Here is a 21,618-nt window from a genome sequence, read left to right on the forward strand (position 1 = left end):
TGTCCCTGTCCCATGTCCCTGTCCCCATGTCTCCCTCTCCATGTCCCCTCCCCATGTCCCTGTTCCATGTCCCCCTCCCCTGTCCCTGTCCCATGTCCCTGTCCCATGTCCCTGTCCCCATGTCCCTGTCTCCATGTCCCTGTCTCCATCTCTCTATCCTCATATCGCTATTTTGATGTAGCGAAAGAGCGGATGAACCGTTTGTCGTGTATAGATATTAATTTCGGCCATTTAGTAATATTTGTCAGCGCACGATAGGTGTAGTAAAGAATGTGTAGATAGTTCGTCATTTGACTCGTAACATTTGATTCTTTCAGAGCTGCACAGCAGTCGCTCGGAGCCGTTCCGTCGTCTGGTCGAGTTAAGGATGCCGGTGTCTCACGCCAGCGTCGGAGCCGTGCTCCTCGTGACCGATCTCCTGCTGACGATGAGGATATCATGGACCAGGACGCCGCTTCTGGTGAGCAAAGATAATTGCAACTCAATTACAGATGAAAAACTATTGCATATCCCTGTCCTCAAATCCCCGTTCCATGTCCCTGATCATTTGTCCTTGTCCTTATGTTAATGCACCATATCCCCTGCCCTATAATTATCCTTTTCCCATACTCTTGTCCCATGTCCCGTCCCCATGTCCTGTCTCCATGTCCCTGGCTCTATGTCCCGTCCCCTTGTCCCTGTCTCCATGTCCCTGTCCCCATGTCCCTGTCTCCATGTCCCTGTCTCCATTCTTTATCCACATATCGCTGTTTTGATGTAGCGAAAGAGCGGATGAACCCGTGTTTGTCGTGTATAGATATTAATTTCGGCCATTTAGTAATATTTGTCAGCGCACGATAGGTGTAGTAAAGAATGTGTAGATAGTTCGTCGTTTGACTCGTAACATTTGATCTTCTTTCAGAGCTGCACAGCAGTCGCTCAGGAGCCGCTCCGTCGTCTGGTCGAGTTGAGGATGCCGGTGTCTCACGCCGGCGTCGGAGCCGTGCTCCTCGTGACCGATCTCTGCTGACGATGAGGATATCATGGACCAGGACGCCGCTTCTGGTGAGCAAAGTTGATAATTGCAACTCAATCACAGATAAAAAATTTTGCATATCCTGTCCCAAATCCCCGTTCTCATGTCCCTGATCATTTATCCTTATCCCTACATTAATGCACCCATATCCCTGCCCTATATCCTTTTCCCCATACTCTTGTCCCATGTCCCTGTCCCCATGTCCCTGTCCCCATGTCCCTGCCCCATGTCCTGTCTCATGTCCCTGTCCCCTTGTCCCTGTCCCCATGTCCCTGTCCCATGTCCCTGTCCATATGTCCCTGTCTCCATGTCCCCCTCCATGTCCCCCTCCCCATGTCCCTCTCCCCATGTCCCTGTCCCATGTCCCTGTCTCCATATCTCTATCCACATATCGCTATTTTGATTTAGCGAAAGAGCGGATGAACCCGTGTTTGTCGTGTATAGATATTAATTCGGCCATTTAGTAATATTGTCAGCGCACGATAGGTGTAGTAAAGAATGTGTAGATAGTTCGTCATTTGATCGTAACATTGATCTTCTTTCAGAGCTGCAGCAGTCGCTCAGGAGCCGTTCCGTCGTCTGGTCGAGTTAAGGATGCCGGTGTCTCACGCCAGCGTCGGAGCCGTGCTCCTCGTGACCGATCTCCTGCTGACGATGAGGATATCATGGACCAGGACGCGCTTCTGGTGAGCAAAGATAATAATTGCAACTCAACTCCAGATGAAAAACTATTGCATATCCCTGTCCCCTAATCCCCGTTCTCATGTCCCTGATCATTTATCCTTATCCCTACATAATGCACCATATCCCTGCCCTATATCCTTTTCCCATATTTGTCCCATGTCCCCGTCCCCATGTCCTGTCCCCATGTCTCTGTCCCATGTCCCTGTCCCCATGTCCCTGTCCCCATGTCCCTGTCCATGTCCCCTCATGTCCATGTCCCCATGCCTGTCCATGTCCCCTCCCCATGTCCCCCTCCCCATGTCCCTGTCCCATGTCCTGTCTCCATGTCCCTCATGTCTGTCCCATGTCCCTGTCTCCATGTCCCTGTCCCCATGTCCCTGTCCCCATGTCCCTGTCCCCATGTCCCTGTCCATGTCCCTGTCTCCATGTCCCCTCCCCATGTCCCTGTCCCATGTCCCTGTCCATGTCCCTCCCCAGTCCCTGTCCCATGTCCCTGTCTCCATGTCCCCTCCCATGTCCCTGTCTCCACCTGTCTCACCTGTCCCCATGTCCCTGTCCCCATGTCCCTGTCCCCATGTCCCTGTCCCCATGTCCCTGTCCCCATGTCCCTGTCCCCATGTCCCTGTCCCCATGTCCCTGTCTCCATATCTCTATCCACATATCGCTATTTTGATTTAGCGAAAGAGCGGATGAACCCGTGTTTGCCGTGTATAGATATTAATTTCGGCCATTTAGTAATATTTGTCAGCGCACGATATGTGTAGTAAAGAATGTGTAGATAGTTCGTCATTTGACTCGTAACATTTGATCTTCTTTCAGAGCTACACAGCAGTCGCTCAGGAGCCGTTCCGCCGTCTGGTCGAGTTGAGGATGCCGGTGTCTCACGCCAGCGTCGGAGCCGTGCTCCTCGTGACGACCTCCTGCTGACGATGAGGATATCATGGACCAGGACCCGCTTCTGGTGAGCAAAGATAATAATTGCAACTTAAAACCAGATGAAAAAACTATTGCATATCCCTGTCCCCAAATCCCCGTTCCCATGTCCCCGATCATTTGTTCTTGTCCCTACGTTAATGTATCCCTGTCCCATATCCTTTCCCCCATACTCTTGTCCGCATGTCCCTGTCTCCATGTCCCTGTCCCCATGTCCCTGTCGCCATGTCCCTGTCCCCATGTCCATGTCCCTGTCCCGATGTCCCTTTCTCTCCACGTCCCTGTCTCCATGTCCCTGTCCATATGTCCCTGTCTCCATGTCCCTGTCCCCATCTCCTGTCTCCATGTCCCTGACCCCATGTCCATGTCCCTGTCCCCATGTCTCCTCTCCATGTCCCCCTCCCCATGTCCCTGTCCCCATGTCCCTGTCTCCATGTCCCTGTCCATATGTCCTGTCCATATGTCCCTGTCTCCATGTCCCTGGCTCTATGTCCCTGTCCCCTTGTCCCTGTCCCCATGTCCCTGTCCCCATGTCCCTGTCCCCATGTTTCTGTCCCCATGTCCCTGTCTCCATATCTCTATCCACATATCGCTATTTTGATTTAGCGAAAGAGCGGATGAACCCGTGTGTCGTGTATAGATTAATTTCGGCCATTTAGTAATATTTGTCAGCGCACGATAAGTGTAGTAAAGAATGTGTAGATAGTTCGTCATTTGACTCGTAACATTTGATCTTCTTTCAGAGCTGCACAGCAGTCGCTCAGGAGCCGTTCCGTCGTCTGGTCGAGTTGAGGATACCGGTGTCTCACGCCAGCGTCGGAGCCGTGCTCCTCGTGACCGACCTCCTGCTGACGATGAGGATATCATGGACCAGGACGCCGCTTCTGGTGAGCAAAGATAATAATTGCAACTCAACTTTAGATGAAAAAAAAACTTGCATATCCCTGTCCCCAAATCCCCGTTCCCATGTCCCTGATCATTTGTCCTTGTCTCTACGTTAAAGGGACTATCCCACCTTTAACATGGGGTTTGAGTTGAGATAGCCAAGTTTGCGGCGAGGTTCAGAAACCACTATCTATCTAGGTTGCAACCCCCGCGGCCTCTTGGTGTTGAAGAAATTCGTTCCCTTCATTTGAAAATGGGTCTTGTACAAGGCCCTATCTTCAACATGGAGCGACCGTTAGTGTGACGTCACCTCGTTTAGTCATTCTGATTTAAATGGGTTTGTTCGTTGAAAAATCGCTTAAAACTTGGTCTGAACTTTGTTGTTGTGCCTACAGTGTAAAAAGAATCAGCTTTATGACAGTAATGTGGCCTGGGGAAGGAGGTAATTTTGGGCTGTGACGTCACATATTTGAAAGTTTGTGTTTGAAATATGGGAAGCCTAAGATGTTTAATGAAAATAAATGCCAGAACCGTGTTCCTGGTCATCCAATCTATAAAGTCGGGCACAATTTCACTGGTTTTATCAACATTTTAGAAGGTGGGATAGTTCCTTTAATGCACCCATATCCTTGCCCTATATCCTTTTCCCATACTCTTGTCCCATGTCCCTGTCTCCATGTCCCCTCCCCATGTCCCTGTCTCCATGTCCTTGTCCTCATGTCCCTGTCCCCATGTCCCTGTCCCCATGTCCCTGTCCCATGTCCCTGTCTCCATGTCCCTGTCCCCTTGTCCCTGTCCCCATGTCCTTGTTCGCATGTCCCTGGCCCCATATCACTGTATGTCCATTTCCCTATGTTGATGTCCCCATGTCCAAGTTCTCATGCCCAAGTCCCCATATCCCACTAAACCATGCTCACTAAACCATGTTCACGGTTTAGTGAGACATGCAATTGGGTATGAAGTGATCTTCGGTTAATGCGTATTCTACCATCTAAAAACATTTTTTTTTTCAGATGATGACAGTGTGGCAGACCCTACATTCCACCCAGACGGCGCGACGGACGACGACAGCAGTGGGGACTTGGAGGTTTCCAACGAAGACCCCTTCGAAAGCGCAGCGTCTGATGCCGATGGGAGTCAAACCACCTCATCCATCCCTGCTGCTCATGCCTCGTCTGAGGCTGACCATGTATCTGTGGAACATTGGAAAACGACGCGGAAACAAAATGCTTGTCCTTTCTGTTTCAAACGTCAGACAAAGTTTACCCGGCACCTCTTGCGACGGCACAAACACGAACGAGAGGTGAAACACGGGCGCTTGCTTCTGCCAGGGAAAGAGAGACGTGCGTACTTTGAGAAGCTGGCACACAAGGGCAATTTTGCCTACAACTCTGATGTCATTCGACGAGGTCGTGGCACGTTGATACCGGCGAGGAGGCCTGAAAAAGGAACGACAGTCAGTGACAAAGACATGCTGCCATGCGGCAAATGTTTGGGTCTATTTAGCCGCAAAAACTTGTACCGCCACAGATGTTACAACCAAGACAGTACCGAGCCTTACACAAGAGTGCAGGCCCAGAGTAGGGGTCTGTTCCCACCCACGCAGGGCGGGGGAGCCGCGTTGAGGCTGGTACTCGACAAAATGAGGGACGATGAAGTTGGTGATATCGTGAAAACTGATGAAATGATTCTCAAACTGGGAGAACGGCTCTACGTCAGTATGGGCCATCTGCCGCACCAACACGCACACATCCGCAACAAGCTGCGGGAGCTTGGACGTCTCGTGCTCGAGCTGAGGCGAGCAGTTGGCGACCCGAACGCGACTCCGGGAGTATTTACAGCCCGGTAAATTCAAGGACATTGTAGAGGCAACACGATGTGTAGCTGGTTTCCGAGATGGAGAAGTTCAGACGCCATCAGTGGCATTAAAGATAGGATTTTCTCTTTCCGAGTGTGCTGGCATTCTGAAGTCTGAGTCAATCATGAACGAGGAGAGGATGGTGTAACGGCTGCCGACCGATTCTTGGAGCTGTACCGCCGGGAGTGGAAAATCATGGTGTCATCCCGCGCTCTGGGCACGCTGGCAGAAAGGAAATGGAACGCTCCCTCAAATCTCCCCGTTCAGGAGGATGTCCAAAGAGTGTCTGGTGTCTTGGAAGACGAGCTCAAAAAGGCAAGTGCGCAGTTGCAGGAAGCGCCAACCATTCAGAGCTACGTGAACCTCGCCCGAGCGACGTTGGCCACTGTGATGCTGTTTAACAGACGGAGACCGGGGGAAACCGCGAGATTGACCACAGCAACGTTCGCGAAGCGTAGTCGTTCAGTGAACGAAGAAATAACCGAGCACTTGTCCAAGCTTGAGCAGGAACTTTGCCGGGAGCTGACGCATGTCACCGTCAGGGGCAAGCGTGGAATCGGCGTACCCATGCTCCTGACTGCAAAGATGGTCGAGACCATGGAACTGCTTGTCGCCAGCAGATCTCGTGCAGGTATATCAAGTGACAACCCCTATCTGTTTACAAGTGGTGTGGAAGGAGATGCTGCCCCGCTGCGTGGGAGCGATTGTGTGCGGCTGTTCGCGAAGAAGGCTGGTGCGACGAACATCTCTGCGACATCGTACCGTAAGCACGCTGCAACTATGCTGCAACTGTTACAGCTAAGTGACACTGAACTTGATGTCGTGGCTCGCTTTATGGGCCACGACATTCGGGTGCATCGGTCTTATTATAGGCTACCCGAGCGGACAGTATATGCGGCTAAAGTGAGCAAAATCCTCATCGCAATGGAAACAGGCATGGGAGAATTCGCCGGACAGAAACTGAACGATCTTGACCCAGTGAACATGAGCTGCGGGGATCGGGGATCTGATGAAGACGCTGCTCTTGGTGAAGAAGCGGAAGATGTTGAAGGACAAGAGACAGAGACACAAAGCGGACAGGAGACACAAAGAGGAGACACAAAGCGGACAGGAGACACAAACGGACAGGAGACAGAGAGCACAAAGCGCGTGGGAAAGAAACGGAAGGACAGCGAGAGCACGGAAGCTCCAGCTCGTATTTACAGGCCGAACCAGAAGAAGCCGGTTAAGAGAACCGGATGGACACCAGAAGAAAGGGAAGCCGTTGCCTTCTGGATGAAAGACAACATACGTGATTTAAAATGCCCGACGATGTCCCAGTGTGTTGAGGTTCTGAAAAAAGAGTCCCGGCTTCACCGACGATCATGGAAAGATTTAAAATTTTGCACATACAACATGATTCAAACTCACAAGCGACGCCTCCTTCGCAAATGATCTGTTACCTTGCTCGACACATTGCCCGAAAAGACGGTAAATAACTTTTGAAAATACCCATCTCCAATTTTAGTGTTTTCTGGACCAAAGTTTTGCGAGGAATCCGATGGTGTGGTCATCGAAATCTCAAAAACTGTATTTTGGAGATAGCACCTATTTTTAGGAAAAATTGTCATGCCATAATATAAGACAAATAAATTGAATAAATTAATAAATATAAAATGTTATTAGTTAATTTTTGTAACGACACTAAAATGTGTCGAACATGAATTAGTGATATATTTTAGCTGAAATACTAGATCCGCGCACACATGTACATGAACTAGTACAGTAACCCTCGCCGGCCGAGAAGGTGTTGGGCGGGTGCCACCTCATGGGGCTTTTCGCGATAGCTCAAAACACACCGGGGTAGACAGCTGATACTTTGCATACCTAACCTTTGATTTAAGCTGGTTCTTGTGACACCAACCGCATTTTCAGGTCAGGTCAGGTCACTAACCTATGACGTCATAAGTGAACCTCTGCACGGTCCTCAGATGTTGCAACTTCACAACGCCCTCAGTGCCAGAGGAACTTTCATAGGAAGATGAAACTTACAGGACGTAATATCCTCCATAGGTCTCACAACTTGCATATCTCTGATTTTTACCAAAGGTTACATGGCGTCAGGTCGGTCATGTGACCTCACCATTGTAAGTCAATGGGGGAAATATAAAAACTGTTATTTTGGCGCCGGAAATGATCTAAAACTATCCCAAGCACATGGAATTGTGGTTTCATGCACGGTTTCATGCACTCCTTGCAAGGTCCGATCATGAAACCACGATCCATGTGCTTGGGATAGTTCTAGATCATTTCCGGCGCCAAAATAACGTTTTTCATATTTCCCCATTGCCTTATAAATGGTGAGGTCACGTGACCGACCTGACCTCATGTGACATATGGGTAAAATCCGAGATATACAAGTTGTGAGACCTATGGAGGATACTACGTCCTGTAAGTTTCATCTCCCTGTGAAAGTTCCTCTGGCACTGAGGGCGTGGCAAAGTTGCAACATCTGAGAACCGTGCAGAAGTTCAATTATGACGTCATAGGTTAGTGACCTGACCTGACCTGAAAATGCGGTTGGTGTCACAAGATTCAGCTTAAACCAAAGGTTAGGTATGCCAAGCTTCAGCTGTCTACCCCCGGCGTGTTTTGAGTTATCGCGAAAAACCCTATGAGGCGACACCCGCCCAACTCCTTCTCGGCCGGGGAAGGTGATTTCGATGACCACCCCATCGGATTCCTCGCAAAATTTTGGTCCAGAAAACACTTAAATCGGAGATGGGTATTTTCAAATGTTATTTATCGTCTTTTGGGGCAATGTGTCGAGCTAGGACCCACAACACCCGTGTTGTATCCCGTACTAGCCGTGAGCTTCTGGTAGAGCAGCTATCAGCCCGGTTCTCAGGGTAACCTGTGTGGTGCGGGATCATCGTGTATTATATGTGAGCGTACATTTGCTCACGTTTGTTTGTACGTTTCTATGTTCGTTCAATGCTAACGAGCGAAGGTTATGCTGCGCACGGAGACCCCCAACCAGTGGTGATTGTAGTTGTGCTGGTACCCGTGCTGTACCGTGTTGTACCTCGCATTATCTGTGAGTGTCTGGTTCTGTGACATTTATCTGTGACATTCAGCGTTCATTATCTGTGACATTCCGGTCACCTGCTTCTCGGGTCGATCCATGAGTCGTCCGTGAGTAGTCCTCACGGATCCGGCGATCCGTGAGTAGTCCTTTTCTTGTGTTGCACCGTGCCTTATATGTGAGCGTACGCTTGTTAAAAGTACATGTGTTGCTCACTCAAGGAACAAACTGTGTAATACATGTGTTCTTCTGCACATTTCTCTTATGCGAGGATCAATCCTGCCCAATGCGCGCGGAAACCTAATCCAGTGGTGTTGGTGGTTGTGGCGGTGGTGGTCACGGTGGTAACTCCCTCGCATTTTTCTCGAGAAATTCGTAATCTTAATCCATCGTAGGACCCCTTCCCATTACACACGACTTCTTCGCAAGTGCAGTCTGTAAGGGCAAGAACACCAAGGATGAATAATGGTTTGACGATGCTGTAACGTTTTAGTCAGTTACGTGCGCACGTTCTAGCCGGTTGTGTGCGTTTAAGACCTTTGCTCTCTTCCCCTCCCACCGAAGGGTGCTAGAAACCAGTGGAAGCTCTCTAACCTCAGTCTTCTCTCTTTTAAATTGATTGTTTTAACCATCATTATAGTATACGTAACTGCCACTAGTAATATACTTGAAGTTCGGTCGAACTAGTAAAATCGACATCCATTTTACACGCCACGAAACTGCGCCGTCTCTACCACTGATTTACATTGCTTGCCTTTTATCGGGTGATGAGCGATGACAATGCAGCTTCTTGTTGATTGAGGCCTACGGGCGCGCCGACTACTATAGGTCATTTTGCGCACACTAAGACAATACAGCTTCAACGCATGTTGCATTAAGCTGTTTTCCAGCCAGCAAAATCGGTCTGGGGCCTGGGCCGTATCTGGTTTTACTCTGGCTAGCTCCGGCACTCATGCTCCGGCCGAAGTACGGGCAGGGTCTGGGGCTCTACTGGAGCTGAGCTGACACACGATCCCGGAGCTCGCCCGCACCACAACCGTGCTTTTGTGCCAATTCTCAGGTGCTTTTTCATGATCGTTTTTGCATTGAGTAATACACGGAGTGATGATGATGAACCGGACTTCAGCCGTATCAGTCGTGCCGTATCTCAACTGTACTTGAGCGACAGTAAGCCAGAGCAGCTACGAGACACTGCCAGGCCTCGCCGTAGCACGCCGGGATGATGCCGCACCATAGCCATTAGGGTGGCTTTTTTTTGCATATTGCTCCAAGCCTCGATTCTGATGCATTTTTCATGCTGATTCCGAATCCGTCGATAAAAGTGAAAAAAATCGTAAAAATTGACCTCTGAACGTCCTTGAAGTTTTTGGATGAAGTGAAAATATCGACCTTTCACTGCCTAATCGAAATAGCGTCGTATTTGTGCTAAAAGTTTATATGAACGTGAAATCATAGGCGGCGGAACGGGGAGGGCACCGGGGCACCGTGCCCCCCTTTGATTTTGTATTTTAACATTAGCCCTATGGGCGTTGCATGGAAAGAATGGGACCAAAAGTCGGCAGTGCCCCCCTTGATTGAAGGTGTTCCGCCGCTACTGCGTGAAATATGATCTGTTGGCGTTACAATGCCGCAAAAACCAGCAGTATAACTCAGTTGATTTGGCAACAGCACTCAATAAGATCCGCACCCCGTGGGTCGATCTGCCTCTGGTGGCGAGCATCGAACTAATAGTGATATGAGGCCTGCCTGTAGGCGGCAGCACTGCTCGCAAACTCCGATTCTTTGTAGGTCCTTGTGATATCATTAACCCGTTTCATCATCACGTCCTCCTTGCCAAACGATACAATAACCAATAATCTGTTGGTCTGAAAGAAATTTTAAGCATCAGTGTGTCATTTTCCTTACCTAAACAATGTCTAAGATAAGGTTTTTTTTCTGACCAAAAGCAAACAATCTGGATGGACCGGCAATAGCCCAGCCATGTAAGCAACGACTACACAAGGAATCGTTTATGACAGGCTTGTTTCGTTAAGTGTCATACAGGGGATGCACCTGATATTCGGCTAGCCTCACCGGCAATTGGTAATTAGCACATCGGCCAAGCGCTAGGCAACAACGGAACACTGTATGGAACGGATGAAAAACCGGCAGCGCTGCTCCTCTGCTCCCTGCCGCTGTTCGGCAGAGTGAGACAGACACCCTCCAGTGGGCCCTCTGTCTTGCTACATTTACAGGTCCTCTGTGCGGGAATGACACTAAAGGAAACAAGCCTGTCATAAACGATTCCTTGTGTAATCGTTGCGTACATTGCTGGGCGTTGCGGTTCCATCCAGATTGTTTGCTTTTGGTCAGAACAAAAAACTATCTTAGACATTGTTTAGGTAGGGAAAATGACACACTGATGCTTAAAATTTCTTTCAGACCAACAGATTATTGGTTATTGTATCGTTTGGCAAGGAGGACGTGATGATAAAACGTGTTAATGATATCACAAGGACCTACAAGGAATCGGAGTTTGGAAAGCAGTGCTGCCACCTACAGGCAGGCCTCATATCACTATTAGTTCGATGCTCGCCGTCCAGAGGCAGATTGACCCAAGGGGTGCGGATATTATTGAATGCTGTTGCCAAATCAATTCAGTTATATTGCTGGTTTTAGCGGCATTGTAATGCCTACAGATCATATCTCACTTTTAAACTTTTAGCCCAAATAGGTACGACGCATATTTCGATTAGGCAGTGAAACGTTCATATTTTCACTTCATCCAAAAACTTCCAGGACGCTCAGGGGCCAATTTTTAAAAGAATTTTTCATTATTCTCGACGGATTCGGAATTACCATGAAAAAAATTACATCAGAATCGAGGCTTGGAGCAATGATTCCATGTAGTTTGCAAAAAATGACCACCCTAATAGCCATAGCGCGCCGGACCAGTTCGGAGTACAGCCAGCAGCTAGCCCAGGGGCCCGGGAACGATTTCAAGTTGGGGGGGGGGGGGGGGCGAGCCTAAAATCCTGACATGATGCATATGAAGCAGTGGCGTAGCTAGGGGTCTAAGGGGACACGTAGGTACCCCCCATCGGGTTCAAAGGGACCCTCGGGTCCGAGAGGCCCTGCGGCGCCATTTGGCCGCTGAGGGTTAACGAAAGCCATGTTTCAACTCGGAAGGGCCCATAGGGCTCGTTAGAGCACCTCATGGGCCCTAAATAACCACACTAAGATCTCCATAAGGGCCCCACGCCGGCTTCTGAGGGCCTCTTGTAGATTTTAAGGGCCACTCAGTTGTCTCCAGAGGCCCGTTTCTGGCCTCTGAGAGTTCTTACCGGCCTATGAGGGGCCAGTTCTAGGGGCATTTCCCGCATGTGATGGTCACACACTTATTTTTCTGAGGGCCCCATAACGGCAACTGTGGGGCCCTCATCGGCGCTTATGAGGGCCCACACCGGTGTCTCTGAGCGTTTCACACCCCCAGGCCCCAACTCGGAGTGTCTATGCTTACAGTCTACACCAGTGCCTATTAAAGCCCTATATCGGCGGCTCTGAGGACCCAACAGTCAACCCTGCGCATCCTCCACCACCCACTGGTGGCCCCACACCGGTGACTCTGAGCCCTGACGGCCCCACCGGCGTCTGACAGTACCATGCTGGTCTCTAAGGGCCCCACAATACTTCTTCTGCCGGCCTAAGGGCCCCTTGCCGGTCACTGAGAAGTGAGAACCCCCTGCCGGCTTGTAGAGGGTTCGCGTCAGCAGCTCTAAAGACCCCACACCCGTGTTTAACGGCTCCACACCAGCGTCTATGAGGGCCCACAGCAACGCCTGTAAGGACCCTCACCGGCGCTTCTGAGAGAATCACACTAGCACCTCTGAGCGCCCACACCGGCACCTGCATGGCGGCCCCACACCAGTGCCTCTAAAGGCCCCTTACCGGCGGCTCTGAGGGCCCTACGCCGGTGATTCTGAGGGTGCTGCCGATAACCGAAGGCAGCACACAGGCCCTTAGTGTCGCTGAGCTTTGATCCCATACCGGCCTTCCGAGGGCGCCACGTCGGTGTATACTCATTGCCCCACACCCCTCCCTCACACCGTCCCGGAGCGGGTAAACTGTGTTATACCTGTTGCAACGATTTTATCACCGTTGTACGTTATGTATTTCTCAAAGTTGACTCAAAATGATCCAGTATATGTAAAATCTGGCCTGCCTAACTTATGGCCAAGGCCAGGCCCAAACCAAAGCGGGATGACAAAAGCAGATGTTGTCAAATCGATACTGCTGTATGCAGCAAAAACCATTCAGATGGCTAGGAAAACGCCGTGTGTTGATGTTTAGATGTATAAAGGAAACAAGAAGGAAAGAAGTCCGGAAAAGGGAGGAAAGATCCTTTCACGCTGCCTCAAAGTTGAGGGGGCGCCGCCCCCTCGGCTCTCAAGTTGGGGGGGGGGGGGCAAGCGCCCCCGCTGCCCCCCCTGTTCCGGGTCTATGAGCTAGCCAGACCAAACCGTAGCTCGCCTGAGTTGAGCTCATTGGGAATACGAGTACCTATGCTCTGGCCAAAATCCGCCACAGTTGTACCAGACAGGGACGGATCCAGGCCTTGTATTGAGGAGTAAAGTCAAGGGCGGTGTCAGGGAGCCCGAAATGGGAGCCGCAATACTCATACCTCGTTCCACCATAGACGAAAAAGGCATTTAAGAACAGAAGTGCATTTTCCCAATACATGACTGTTATATCGAAAAGGCGTCTTACCCCACCTGGGCGTCTTACCCCACTCTCCCGGCTCCCCTACACGTTTTGTTAGGTAATTAAAGAGAAGCGACTTACAGTTACGACAGTTGACAGAACTGTCAACTGAATTTTGATATCGGTGACCTAAGGTCAGGTGAATTTTGCGGCCTCTCCATTATAAGTCAATGGGAGAAAATTGAAAAGCGTCTGTTTTGCACGAACGCCATTCTAGACACTCTCAAACATCTGGACGTTGTTTCACGGGCGCTAGTAGCGCGCTGCCAGCGCTTTTAGCGAGCTGACGTCATATGGCCACGTGACACTAAGGACCTTTCGTGTAATACGTGATCTCCTTCATAGGTGCGGTTGGAAGAGAGTTGCCATCGCGTTGAACGCAAACGTATCAGCAACTCTGTTCCATTCGCAGCTATGAAGGAGCTCACGGATGACACGAACCGTCCTTAGTGTCACGTGACCATATAACGTCAGCTCGCGAAAAGCGCTGGCAGCGCGCTATTAGCGCCCATAAAACACCGCCCTGGATACAGGTAAAATTGACACACTGAACCGGAAAATAGCAACTATGACCCCTCGTTATGTCCCCGAGGTCATCTCATGTCACCAATAGTATCTAACAGTTTTTCGCTAATAACTTCTGATAGAGGCATGCTAGAGTGTGAAAACACTTACGATGCATTGGGCTCGACGATGCAGATCGACTAACATGCAACATGGCCTTCTCCGGTCAGGTCATGACCTTGACCGGAGGTCACATTTTCAAGTTGGTCTTTCATGGTCAAATTGTAGTTCATTCTACGCGTCTAGACGAGAGGAATACGATGCTGGCAAAAGAAATAACTTGGCTCTTTTGAGTCAAAAGTTATTACCGAAAAACATTTTTTGGGTAAAAACGGCTATTTTTTAAATTTTTGCCCTCTGGAGGCTAAACTGTTGACCTGAGGTCAAATATGAGGACATGTTAGCGAAAGAGCGTTAAAAGAGCTATCGAATGCGCTGTCCTGCGGCGCTGCAGCTCTATCGGTTCCCGAGTTAGCCGTTGGCAGTTGCCAAAACGTTGAAAGAACATTTTACTTTTGGTGACCTCCGATGACCTGACCTTTGACCTGACCTAAAAAATGACCGAAGTGTTTTCGTCCTTATTTTGGACGTTCTTTCGAATGCCGAAATTGGTGCCTAGCATTTTTGGATTGGTGTTAAATAGGCACCTTGAAATGACAACACGCCCCATCCAGAAGCACTGGGTGTCCAGTAGAGGTGGCAAAAGATGAAAATTTTGGGAACTAGACTCGGACCAGACCCGGCTGGACATTTCTGGAACCAGTCGGACCCGGTCTTAGTTGGAATCGGAACCAGTTGGACCCGTTTCCCAAGTCAATTTATACAAACTACTTGTACATACGTATCATTAGTTGCATCATGTAAAACAGCCTATTTCCCACTGGGAATACTCATGAGCTACTGTGTGCAAAGAAACGTTCACTTCATTCACTTCATATTTTACAGTGTGCAAGATGTATAGTTTATGGTAGGACCCGGTTGGACCCGTAAGAAAAATTCCAGGAACCGGTCTGGACCCATATGGGTCCAGACTGGTTCTTTGGACCGGGTCCTCGGGTCCACATTTTGCCAGCTCTAGTGTCCTGGGGCCGTATTCACGTCGATTATTTTCGTAAGAATTTTCTTAAGTTTGACCTACTTCTTAAGTAATTCTTTTTATTCACGTGAACTCCGTCGATAAAAACTTAAGAAGTGTCGACGTGAATACCAAATTATACTTACGAAAGAAAATCGACTTACGAAGTTGACGTGAATACGGCCCCAGCTCTATCAACTACAATTCCGCCATTCGCGCGGGACGACTGCGATTTCGACGGTGAGTTGTCTATTAATCAAAATAATTGTTTTGAGTATTGAATATTCTGGGTACAGAATGATGTCTTGCAATAAAACCATTAATTTATGACTTTTAAGACTCAAATTCACATTATCCTCACCTTTTCTTTTGTTTTTACTTGGGGCAACTGCCCGCGCCGCTTTGGTCTCGGCAGTGGCTAAATACCTACCTATCGGCTGGAATGATCTACAAATAATCATAGATGTAACATGGAAAATATTTCTTTGGGTGTACCTATTTACAAAGGTGGTTTATGAATGTTATAAGAAAATTATAATACAATAGTAAAACGAAACAAGAATGGCTCGTAACTTGTAGGTAAGAATGACTGCAATAAAAAAATAAACCAAAGTGCTGTTGCATATTTGTAATTTGTGAAATCCTGGTGCAATCTCTCGTATTGTCTTTTGTAGTATCCAGGTATAGAGCCTGTTAGTTTAGTAGAGCAGACGTCACAAAGGTTTTCCAACCAAGGAGAGGCGCTGTAGGTTTGTAGGTTGTAGGTAAGGCTAGGTCAGGTTAGGCTAAGTTTTTTTATGGTTTTGTTAGAAAGAAGCATCTCTAGGCATAGCGCCTTTCCTTGGTTGGAAAACCTTTGAGTGACATCTGCTCTACCAATACCATATATATCTGATACTGATGAATGGGATCGGATGAGGCAATAGGATGGCCTGGTAGATCTGTCCGATCGAGATTGGGATGCTTCATCAAACTTGATTTGATGTATTGGTTTGTTTGATATTGGAGCTCCCTCCAGTGCTTGAATAGGTAAAATACTTGGTGTTTGATATAAAACACGCTTTTTTGGGCTCGCGAGGTTTTGGGCTTAAAATCAGTTCTTGACCCATCAGCAAGCCACTTGGGCTTAGTGACAGGGACAAAACTGAACTTTGCTTTTACGCCTAGTGAAAAGTCGCTTTTGGATTTTATATTTTGAACTTTGAAGCAGCTTTTGGGCTTGGCGATAAATTATTTTTTAACTTTGAGCAAATGTCGTTGGGGTTAGCGACAACTCAATTTTGGGGTTAGGGTCAAAATTTGCTTTTGAGCATAGCAAAAAGTCGCTTTTGGATTTTGGCGACTGAAGCAGCTTTTTTACTTGCAACAAATATTTTTTTTAAATTTAGATAAATGTCGAAGTTGAGCTTAGCAACAACTCGCTTTTGGATCTAGAGTCAGATTTGCTCTTAGGCATAGCGGAAAATGGCTTTTGGATTTTTCAGCTTTTCGGCTTAGCGAAAAATATTTTTGACTTTAAGCAAATGTCGCTTTTTGGTTTATCAACAAGTCGGTTTTGGGTTTCGGGTCAAAATTTGCTTTTGGTCCTAGTGGAAAATAGTTTTGGATTTTAGGGACAAAAACAGCTTGTGGGCTCAGCGACAAATAATCTTTGGACTTGTGACATTGCTTTTTTGAGCTAACTTTAGTGATAAGTCACTTTTGGGGTTGGTGACATATAGCGACCGTAGCGGCTGACGGAACTGTTTCTGCCGCGACCCGGTTTGTTCTCCAGCGTCTGTCCGCCTCTAATGTGTTGTGACAACCAGCGCCAAGTCGTGCAGCGACTCTCGCCCAGTGCTTCGGCGACGGCCGTGGGTCATGCCGCCGGCAACAATGCCTATGTCCCGGCTGCGAGTCGACATGCCCTGCTGCTTTGCCATCTTAAGACACCTTGTACGCGCGCGTCGGGTACTTCCCCAAGAACAGCTTCTGTTGACCTCCTAACCGGTCAGGGTCACAAAAGTCGAAGGTCATGTGATTAGGAGATAACCAATGCGGTTTGAGAGCTAGTATCGGCGAAATTATATTCCAATTTCGCCGTGGCAGGAAAAATCAAGACTGTGAGAGGGTGTGACATTAATTTTGGGACACCCTGTACTTGACTATCTCAACTCCATTCTTATGTTATGGTGGGGCAGTCCCGATAGATAATAATGCAATATTTGCAGCTTTTGATGAAATTGATGTACCTATTGTTTCACGGAATTGCGTTTACCGATACAGTTTTCCCGGTAACCATATAAACCTATTTGTTATTTAACCCTATTAACCTATCTCCTTCCTAATTTATTCGTTGTTTTACTCGTTCTCATGCTTGCGCATTTCATCAAACTTGATAAATTGATAGTATCGTATTCCCCCTCAGATGGCTCGAGATGGAGCATCGCCTCAATCAGCTCGAGAATGTCCAGCTTCGTACAAGTGGTAAAACCTGTTCCCAGACGCGAGCCACGTCAAAGCTCAAGGGATGGCCAGCCACTTGGAAGATTTTCTAGTGACGAAGGCAACAACGAAGATGCCATCTCAGGCAAGTATATAGAGTTGTGTTCTAACAGTTATTATATGATGATACAATTCTTTCACTAAAACAGATGACATTGATAAATTCAGAGATAAAATTCGTGCTACAGAAATCTCACTATAAAATCGTACAGACTACACCTGGACCCTCTCACATACTATCTCAGTACAGCTACACAGTCAAAGGGGATCTCATAGCAAATCACAATCAAAAGGGATCCACTTGTCCCTTCCGTGGCCGAGTGGATAAGAGCGCCGGAGTTCGACGCTAAGTCGGTGGTGAGAGCCTGGCTCAAACCCCGGTGTAGGCGGCCACATTTAGCTCTTACGTTTAATGGCGTGCGTGTCTGTGGCAGGGGCCGCACAGAAGCCAGGTAACGTCAGTGAGCGGAGTAATGCAATATAATGCAATCGTGTCCAGTCGTGAGGGCACGTTAAACGCTCGAATAAAATTCTATCATACAGCTGGAATTGCGCGATTGGGTGGTGGGGTCAGGGTCAGCACAAGAAGCTATGCTTGATGAGGGATCTGATTCCTCAAATCCGCCCATTCAACCATTCGGACTAAATTTATTTAAAAGTATATATGATAATATGTCATCGGACGTGATTCTTCGCTATTGATAATAGGTAGGTACAGACATCCCAAATATAGAAAGTTTTGCTGCTGACTGCTGATTCTTCAAATCCGCCCATTCAACCATTCGGATCAAATTTTTATGAAAAAAAAAATAGCGTGAGGATTCCGTCATGCTCCTGCAGCTGTGTGTTGATAGGAGGACACTTGATTCTGATTAGCCTGCATTGCTTCAGTGATCTGAAGTCTTTGGCGTTTGTTTCCGACAGGACAGGGTTTTTGTGTTGGTTTTTGAAATCGGTATGCATCAGTTTTTAGTAATATTCGATAGCGCACGATGTGTGTAGTAAAAAAGGTGTAGATAGTTCGTCATTTGACTCGTAACATTTGATCTTCTTTCAGAGCTGCACAGCAGTCGCTCAGGAGCCGTTCCGTCGTCTGGTCGAGTTGAGGATACCGGTGTCTCACGCCAGCGTCGGAGCCGTGCTCCTCGTGACCGATCTCCTGCTGACGATGAGGACATCATGGACCAGGACGCCGCTTCTGGTGAGCAAAGATAATAATTGCAACTCAACTCCAGATGAAAAAACTATTGCATATCCCTGTCCCCAAATCCCCGTTCCCATGTCCCCGATCATTTGTTCTTGTCCCTACGTTAATGTATTCCTGTCCCATATCCTTTCCCCCATACTCTTGTCCCCATGTCCCTGTCTCCATGTCCCTGTCCCCATGTCCCTGTCGCCATGTCCCTGACCCCATGTCCATGTCCCTGTCCCGATGTCCCTTTCTCTCCACGTCCCTGTCCCCATGTCCCTGTCTCCATGTCCCCTCCCCATGCCCCTGTCCTCATGTCCTTGTCCCCATGTCCCTGTCCCCATGTCCCTGTCTCCATGTCCCCTCCCCATGTCCCGGTCCCCATGTCCCTGTCTCCATGTCCCTGTCCCCACAGTGTCCCAAAATTGAGTTTTGTCTTGGGTGTCAGAGGGGAAAATTACCCACCAAAAAGAGGGGAGAGAGTGGAAAACTGCTGATTCGATTAGATAAAAAAGGAGTGAGAAATGACAAAAAGCATGCATTTTATTCTAGGGTGTAGAATGTTTGATGTTAACTGGGCATCCACACAACTGTCTTTCTATAGGTAAAAAATCTATGTTTTCTTGGTTGGGACTTGGGAGTGGAAAATTGTTCTTAAAAATGGTGGTGAGAGTGGAAAATGAATTTCATTTGGATGTCGTTTCCCACCCAAATAGACAAATTTTGGGACATTGTGTCCCCATGTCCCTGTCCCCATGTCCCTGTCCATATGTCCCTGTCTCCATGTCCCCCTCTCCATGTCCCTCTCCCCATGTCCCTCTCCCCATGTCCCTGTCTCCATATCTTTATCCACATATCGCTGTTTTGATGTAGCGAAAGAGCGGATGAACCCGTGTTTGTCGTGTATAGATATTAATTTAGGCAATTTAGTAATATTTGTCAGCGCACGATATGTGTAGTAAAGAATGTGTAGATAGTTCGTCATTTGACTCGTAACATTTGATCTTCTTTCAGAGCTGCACAGCAGTCGCTCAGGAGCCGTTCCGTCGTCTGGTCGAGTTGAGGATGCCGGTGTCTCACGCCAGCGTCGGAGCCGTGCTCCTCGTGACCGATCTCCTGCTGACGATGAGGATATCATGGACCAGGACGCCACTTCTGGTGAGCAAAGATAATAATTGCAACTCAACTTTAGATGAAAAAAAACTTGCATATCCCTGTCCCCAAATCCCCGTTCCCATGTCCCTGATCATTTATCCTTATCCCTACATTAATGCACCCATATCCCTGCCCTATATCCTTTTCCCCATACTCTTGTCCCATGTCCCCGTCCCCATGTCCCTGTCCCCATGTCCCTGTCCCCATGTCCCTGTCTCCATGTCCCCTCCCCATGTCCCTGTCCTCATGTCCTTGTCCCCATGTCCCTGTCTCCATGTCCCCCTCTCCATGTCCCCCTCCCCATGTCACTGTCCCCATGTCCCTGTCTCCATGTCCCTGTCCATATGTCCCTGTCTCCATGTCCCTGTCCATATGTCCCTGTCTCCATGTCCCTGTCCCCATGTCCCTGTCCCCTTGTCCCTGTCTCCATGTCCCTGTCTCCATATCTCTATCCACATATCGCTATTATGATTTAGCGAAAGAGCGGATGAACCCGTGTTTGTCGTTTATAGATATTAATTTCGGCCATTTAGTAATATTTGTCAGCGCACGATAGGTGTAGTAAAGAATGTGTAGATAGTTCGTCATTTAACTCGTAACATTTGATCTTCTTTCAGAGCTGCACAGCAGTCGCTCAGGAGCCGTTCCGTCGTCTGGTCGAGTTGAGGATGCCGGTGTCTCACGCCAGCGTCGGAGCCGTGCTCCTCGTGACCGATCTCCTGCTGACGATGAGGATATCATGGACCAGGACAGCTAAGTGACACTGAACTTGATGTCGTGGCTCGCTTTATGGGCCACGACATTCGGGTGCATCGGTCTTATTATAGGCTACCCCGGACAGATGGAGACAGAGAGCACAAAGCGCGTGGGAAAGAAACGGAAGGACAGCGATAGCACGGAAGCTCCAGCTCGTATTTACAGGCCGACCCAGAAGAAGCCGGTTAAGAGAACCGGATGGACACCGGAAGAAAGGGAAGCCGTTGCCTTCTGGATGAAGGACAACATACGCGATTTAAAATGTCCGACGATCTCAGTGTGTCGAGGTTCTGAAAAAAGAGTCCCGTCTTCACCGACGATCTTGGAAGGATTTGAAATTTTGCACCTACAACATGATTCAAACTCATAAGCGACGCCTCCTTCGCAAATGATCTGTTACCTTGCTCGACACATTGCCCGAAAAGACGGTAAATAACTTTTGAAAATACCCATCTCCAATTTTAGTGTTTTCAAAGTTTTGCGAGGAATCCGATGGTGTGGTCATCGAAATCTCAAAAACTGTATTTTGGAGATAGCACCTATTTTTAGGAAAAATTGTCATGCCATAATATAAGACAAATAAATTGAATAAATTAATAAATTTAAAATGTTATTAGTTAATTTTTGTAACGACACTAAAATGTGTCGAACATGAATTAGTGATATATTTTAGCTGAAATACTAGATCCGCGCACACATGTACATGAACTAGTACAGTAACCCTCGCCGGCCGAGAAGGTGTTGGGCGGGTGCCGCCTCATGGGGCTTTTCGCGATAGCTCAAAACACACCGGGGTAGACAGCTGATACTTTGCATACCTAACCTTTGATTTAAGCTGGTTCTTGTGACACCAACCGCATTTTCAGGTCAGGTCAGGTCACTAACCTATGACGTCATAAGTGAACCTCTGCACGGTCCTCTGATGTTACAACTTCACAACGCCCTCAGTGCCAGAGGAACTTTCATAGGAAGATGAAACTTACAGGACGTAATATCCTCCATAGGTCTCACAACTTGCATATCTCTGATCGGGTAGGGTAGGGTAGGGTAGGGTAGAGTAGGGTAGGGTAGGGTAGGGTAGGGTAGGGTAGGGTAGGGTAGGGTAGGGTAGGGTAGGGTAGGGTAGGGTAGGGTAGGGTAGTAGGGTAGGGCGGGGTAGGGTAGGGTAGGGTAGGGTAGTGTAGAGGTAGGGTAGGGTAGTGTTAGGGTAGGGTAG

General features: G+C 48.3%; 2 protein-coding genes across 4 annotated transcripts; both read left to right on the forward strand.

Annotated features, from left to right (window-relative positions):
* The first annotated feature begins 324 nt into the window (after nt 1–324).
* Nucleotides 325–21,243, forward strand: LOC122371604. 3 transcript variants are annotated; one of them, XM_043348025.1, is made up of 6 exons: nt 325–460; nt 902–1,044; nt 3,376–3,519; nt 18,360–18,503; nt 19,506–19,649; nt 20,264–21,243. In XM_043348025.1, the coding sequence occupies exons 1-6, from the start codon at nt 439–441 to the stop codon at nt 20,405–20,407; spliced, it is 741 nt and encodes a 246-aa protein (XP_043203960.1). In that variant the 5' UTR covers nt 325–438; the 3' UTR covers nt 20,408–21,243. The 3 variants fall into 3 exon arrangements, with proteins under 3 accessions (XP_043203960.1, XP_043203962.1, XP_043203961.1); XM_043348026.1 differs by lacking the exon at nt 902–1,044 and having other exon boundaries at nt 342–460; nt 20,264–21,242; XM_043348027.1 differs by lacking the exons at nt 18,360–18,503; nt 19,506–19,649; nt 20,264–21,243 and adding an exon at nt 4,531–5,337.
* On the forward strand, nt 5,519–8,693 carry LOC122371602. Its single transcript, XM_043348024.1, has 2 exons — nt 5,519–6,845; nt 8,222–8,693. The coding sequence occupies exon 1, from the start codon at nt 5,571–5,573 to the stop codon at nt 6,807–6,809; it is 1,239 nt and encodes a 412-aa protein (XP_043203959.1). The 5' UTR covers nt 5,519–5,570; the 3' UTR covers nt 6,810–6,845; nt 8,222–8,693.
* Nucleotides 21,244–21,618: the final 375 nt, after the last annotated feature.

This window comes from Amphibalanus amphitrite, unplaced genomic scaffold (assembly GCF_019059575.1).
Source record: "Amphibalanus amphitrite isolate SeventyFive unplaced genomic scaffold, NRLGWU_Aamphi_draft 001261F_arrow, whole genome shotgun sequence".
NCBI classification, from domain to species: Eukaryota; Metazoa; Arthropoda; class Thecostraca; order Balanomorpha; family Balanidae; genus Amphibalanus; species Amphibalanus amphitrite.

Excerpts from the sequence above, each read along its gene's own strand:
- LOC122371604 (XM_043348025.1), top strand. The coding sequence starts at position 439 with ATGGACCAGGACGCCGCTTCTG. Across the intron at positions 1,045-3,375 it reads GGACCAGGACGCCGCTTCTG|AGCTGCACAGCAGTCGCTCA; the intron begins GTGAGCAAAGTT and ends ATCTTCTTTCAG. Across the intron at positions 3,520-18,359 it reads GGACCAGGACGCCGCTTCTG|AGCTGCACAGCAGTCGCTCA; the intron begins GTGAGCAAAGAT and ends ATCTTCTTTCAG.
- LOC122371602 (XM_043348024.1), top strand. The coding sequence starts at position 5,571 with ATGGTGTCATCCCGCGCTCTGGGCACGCTGGCAGAAAGGAAATGGAAC.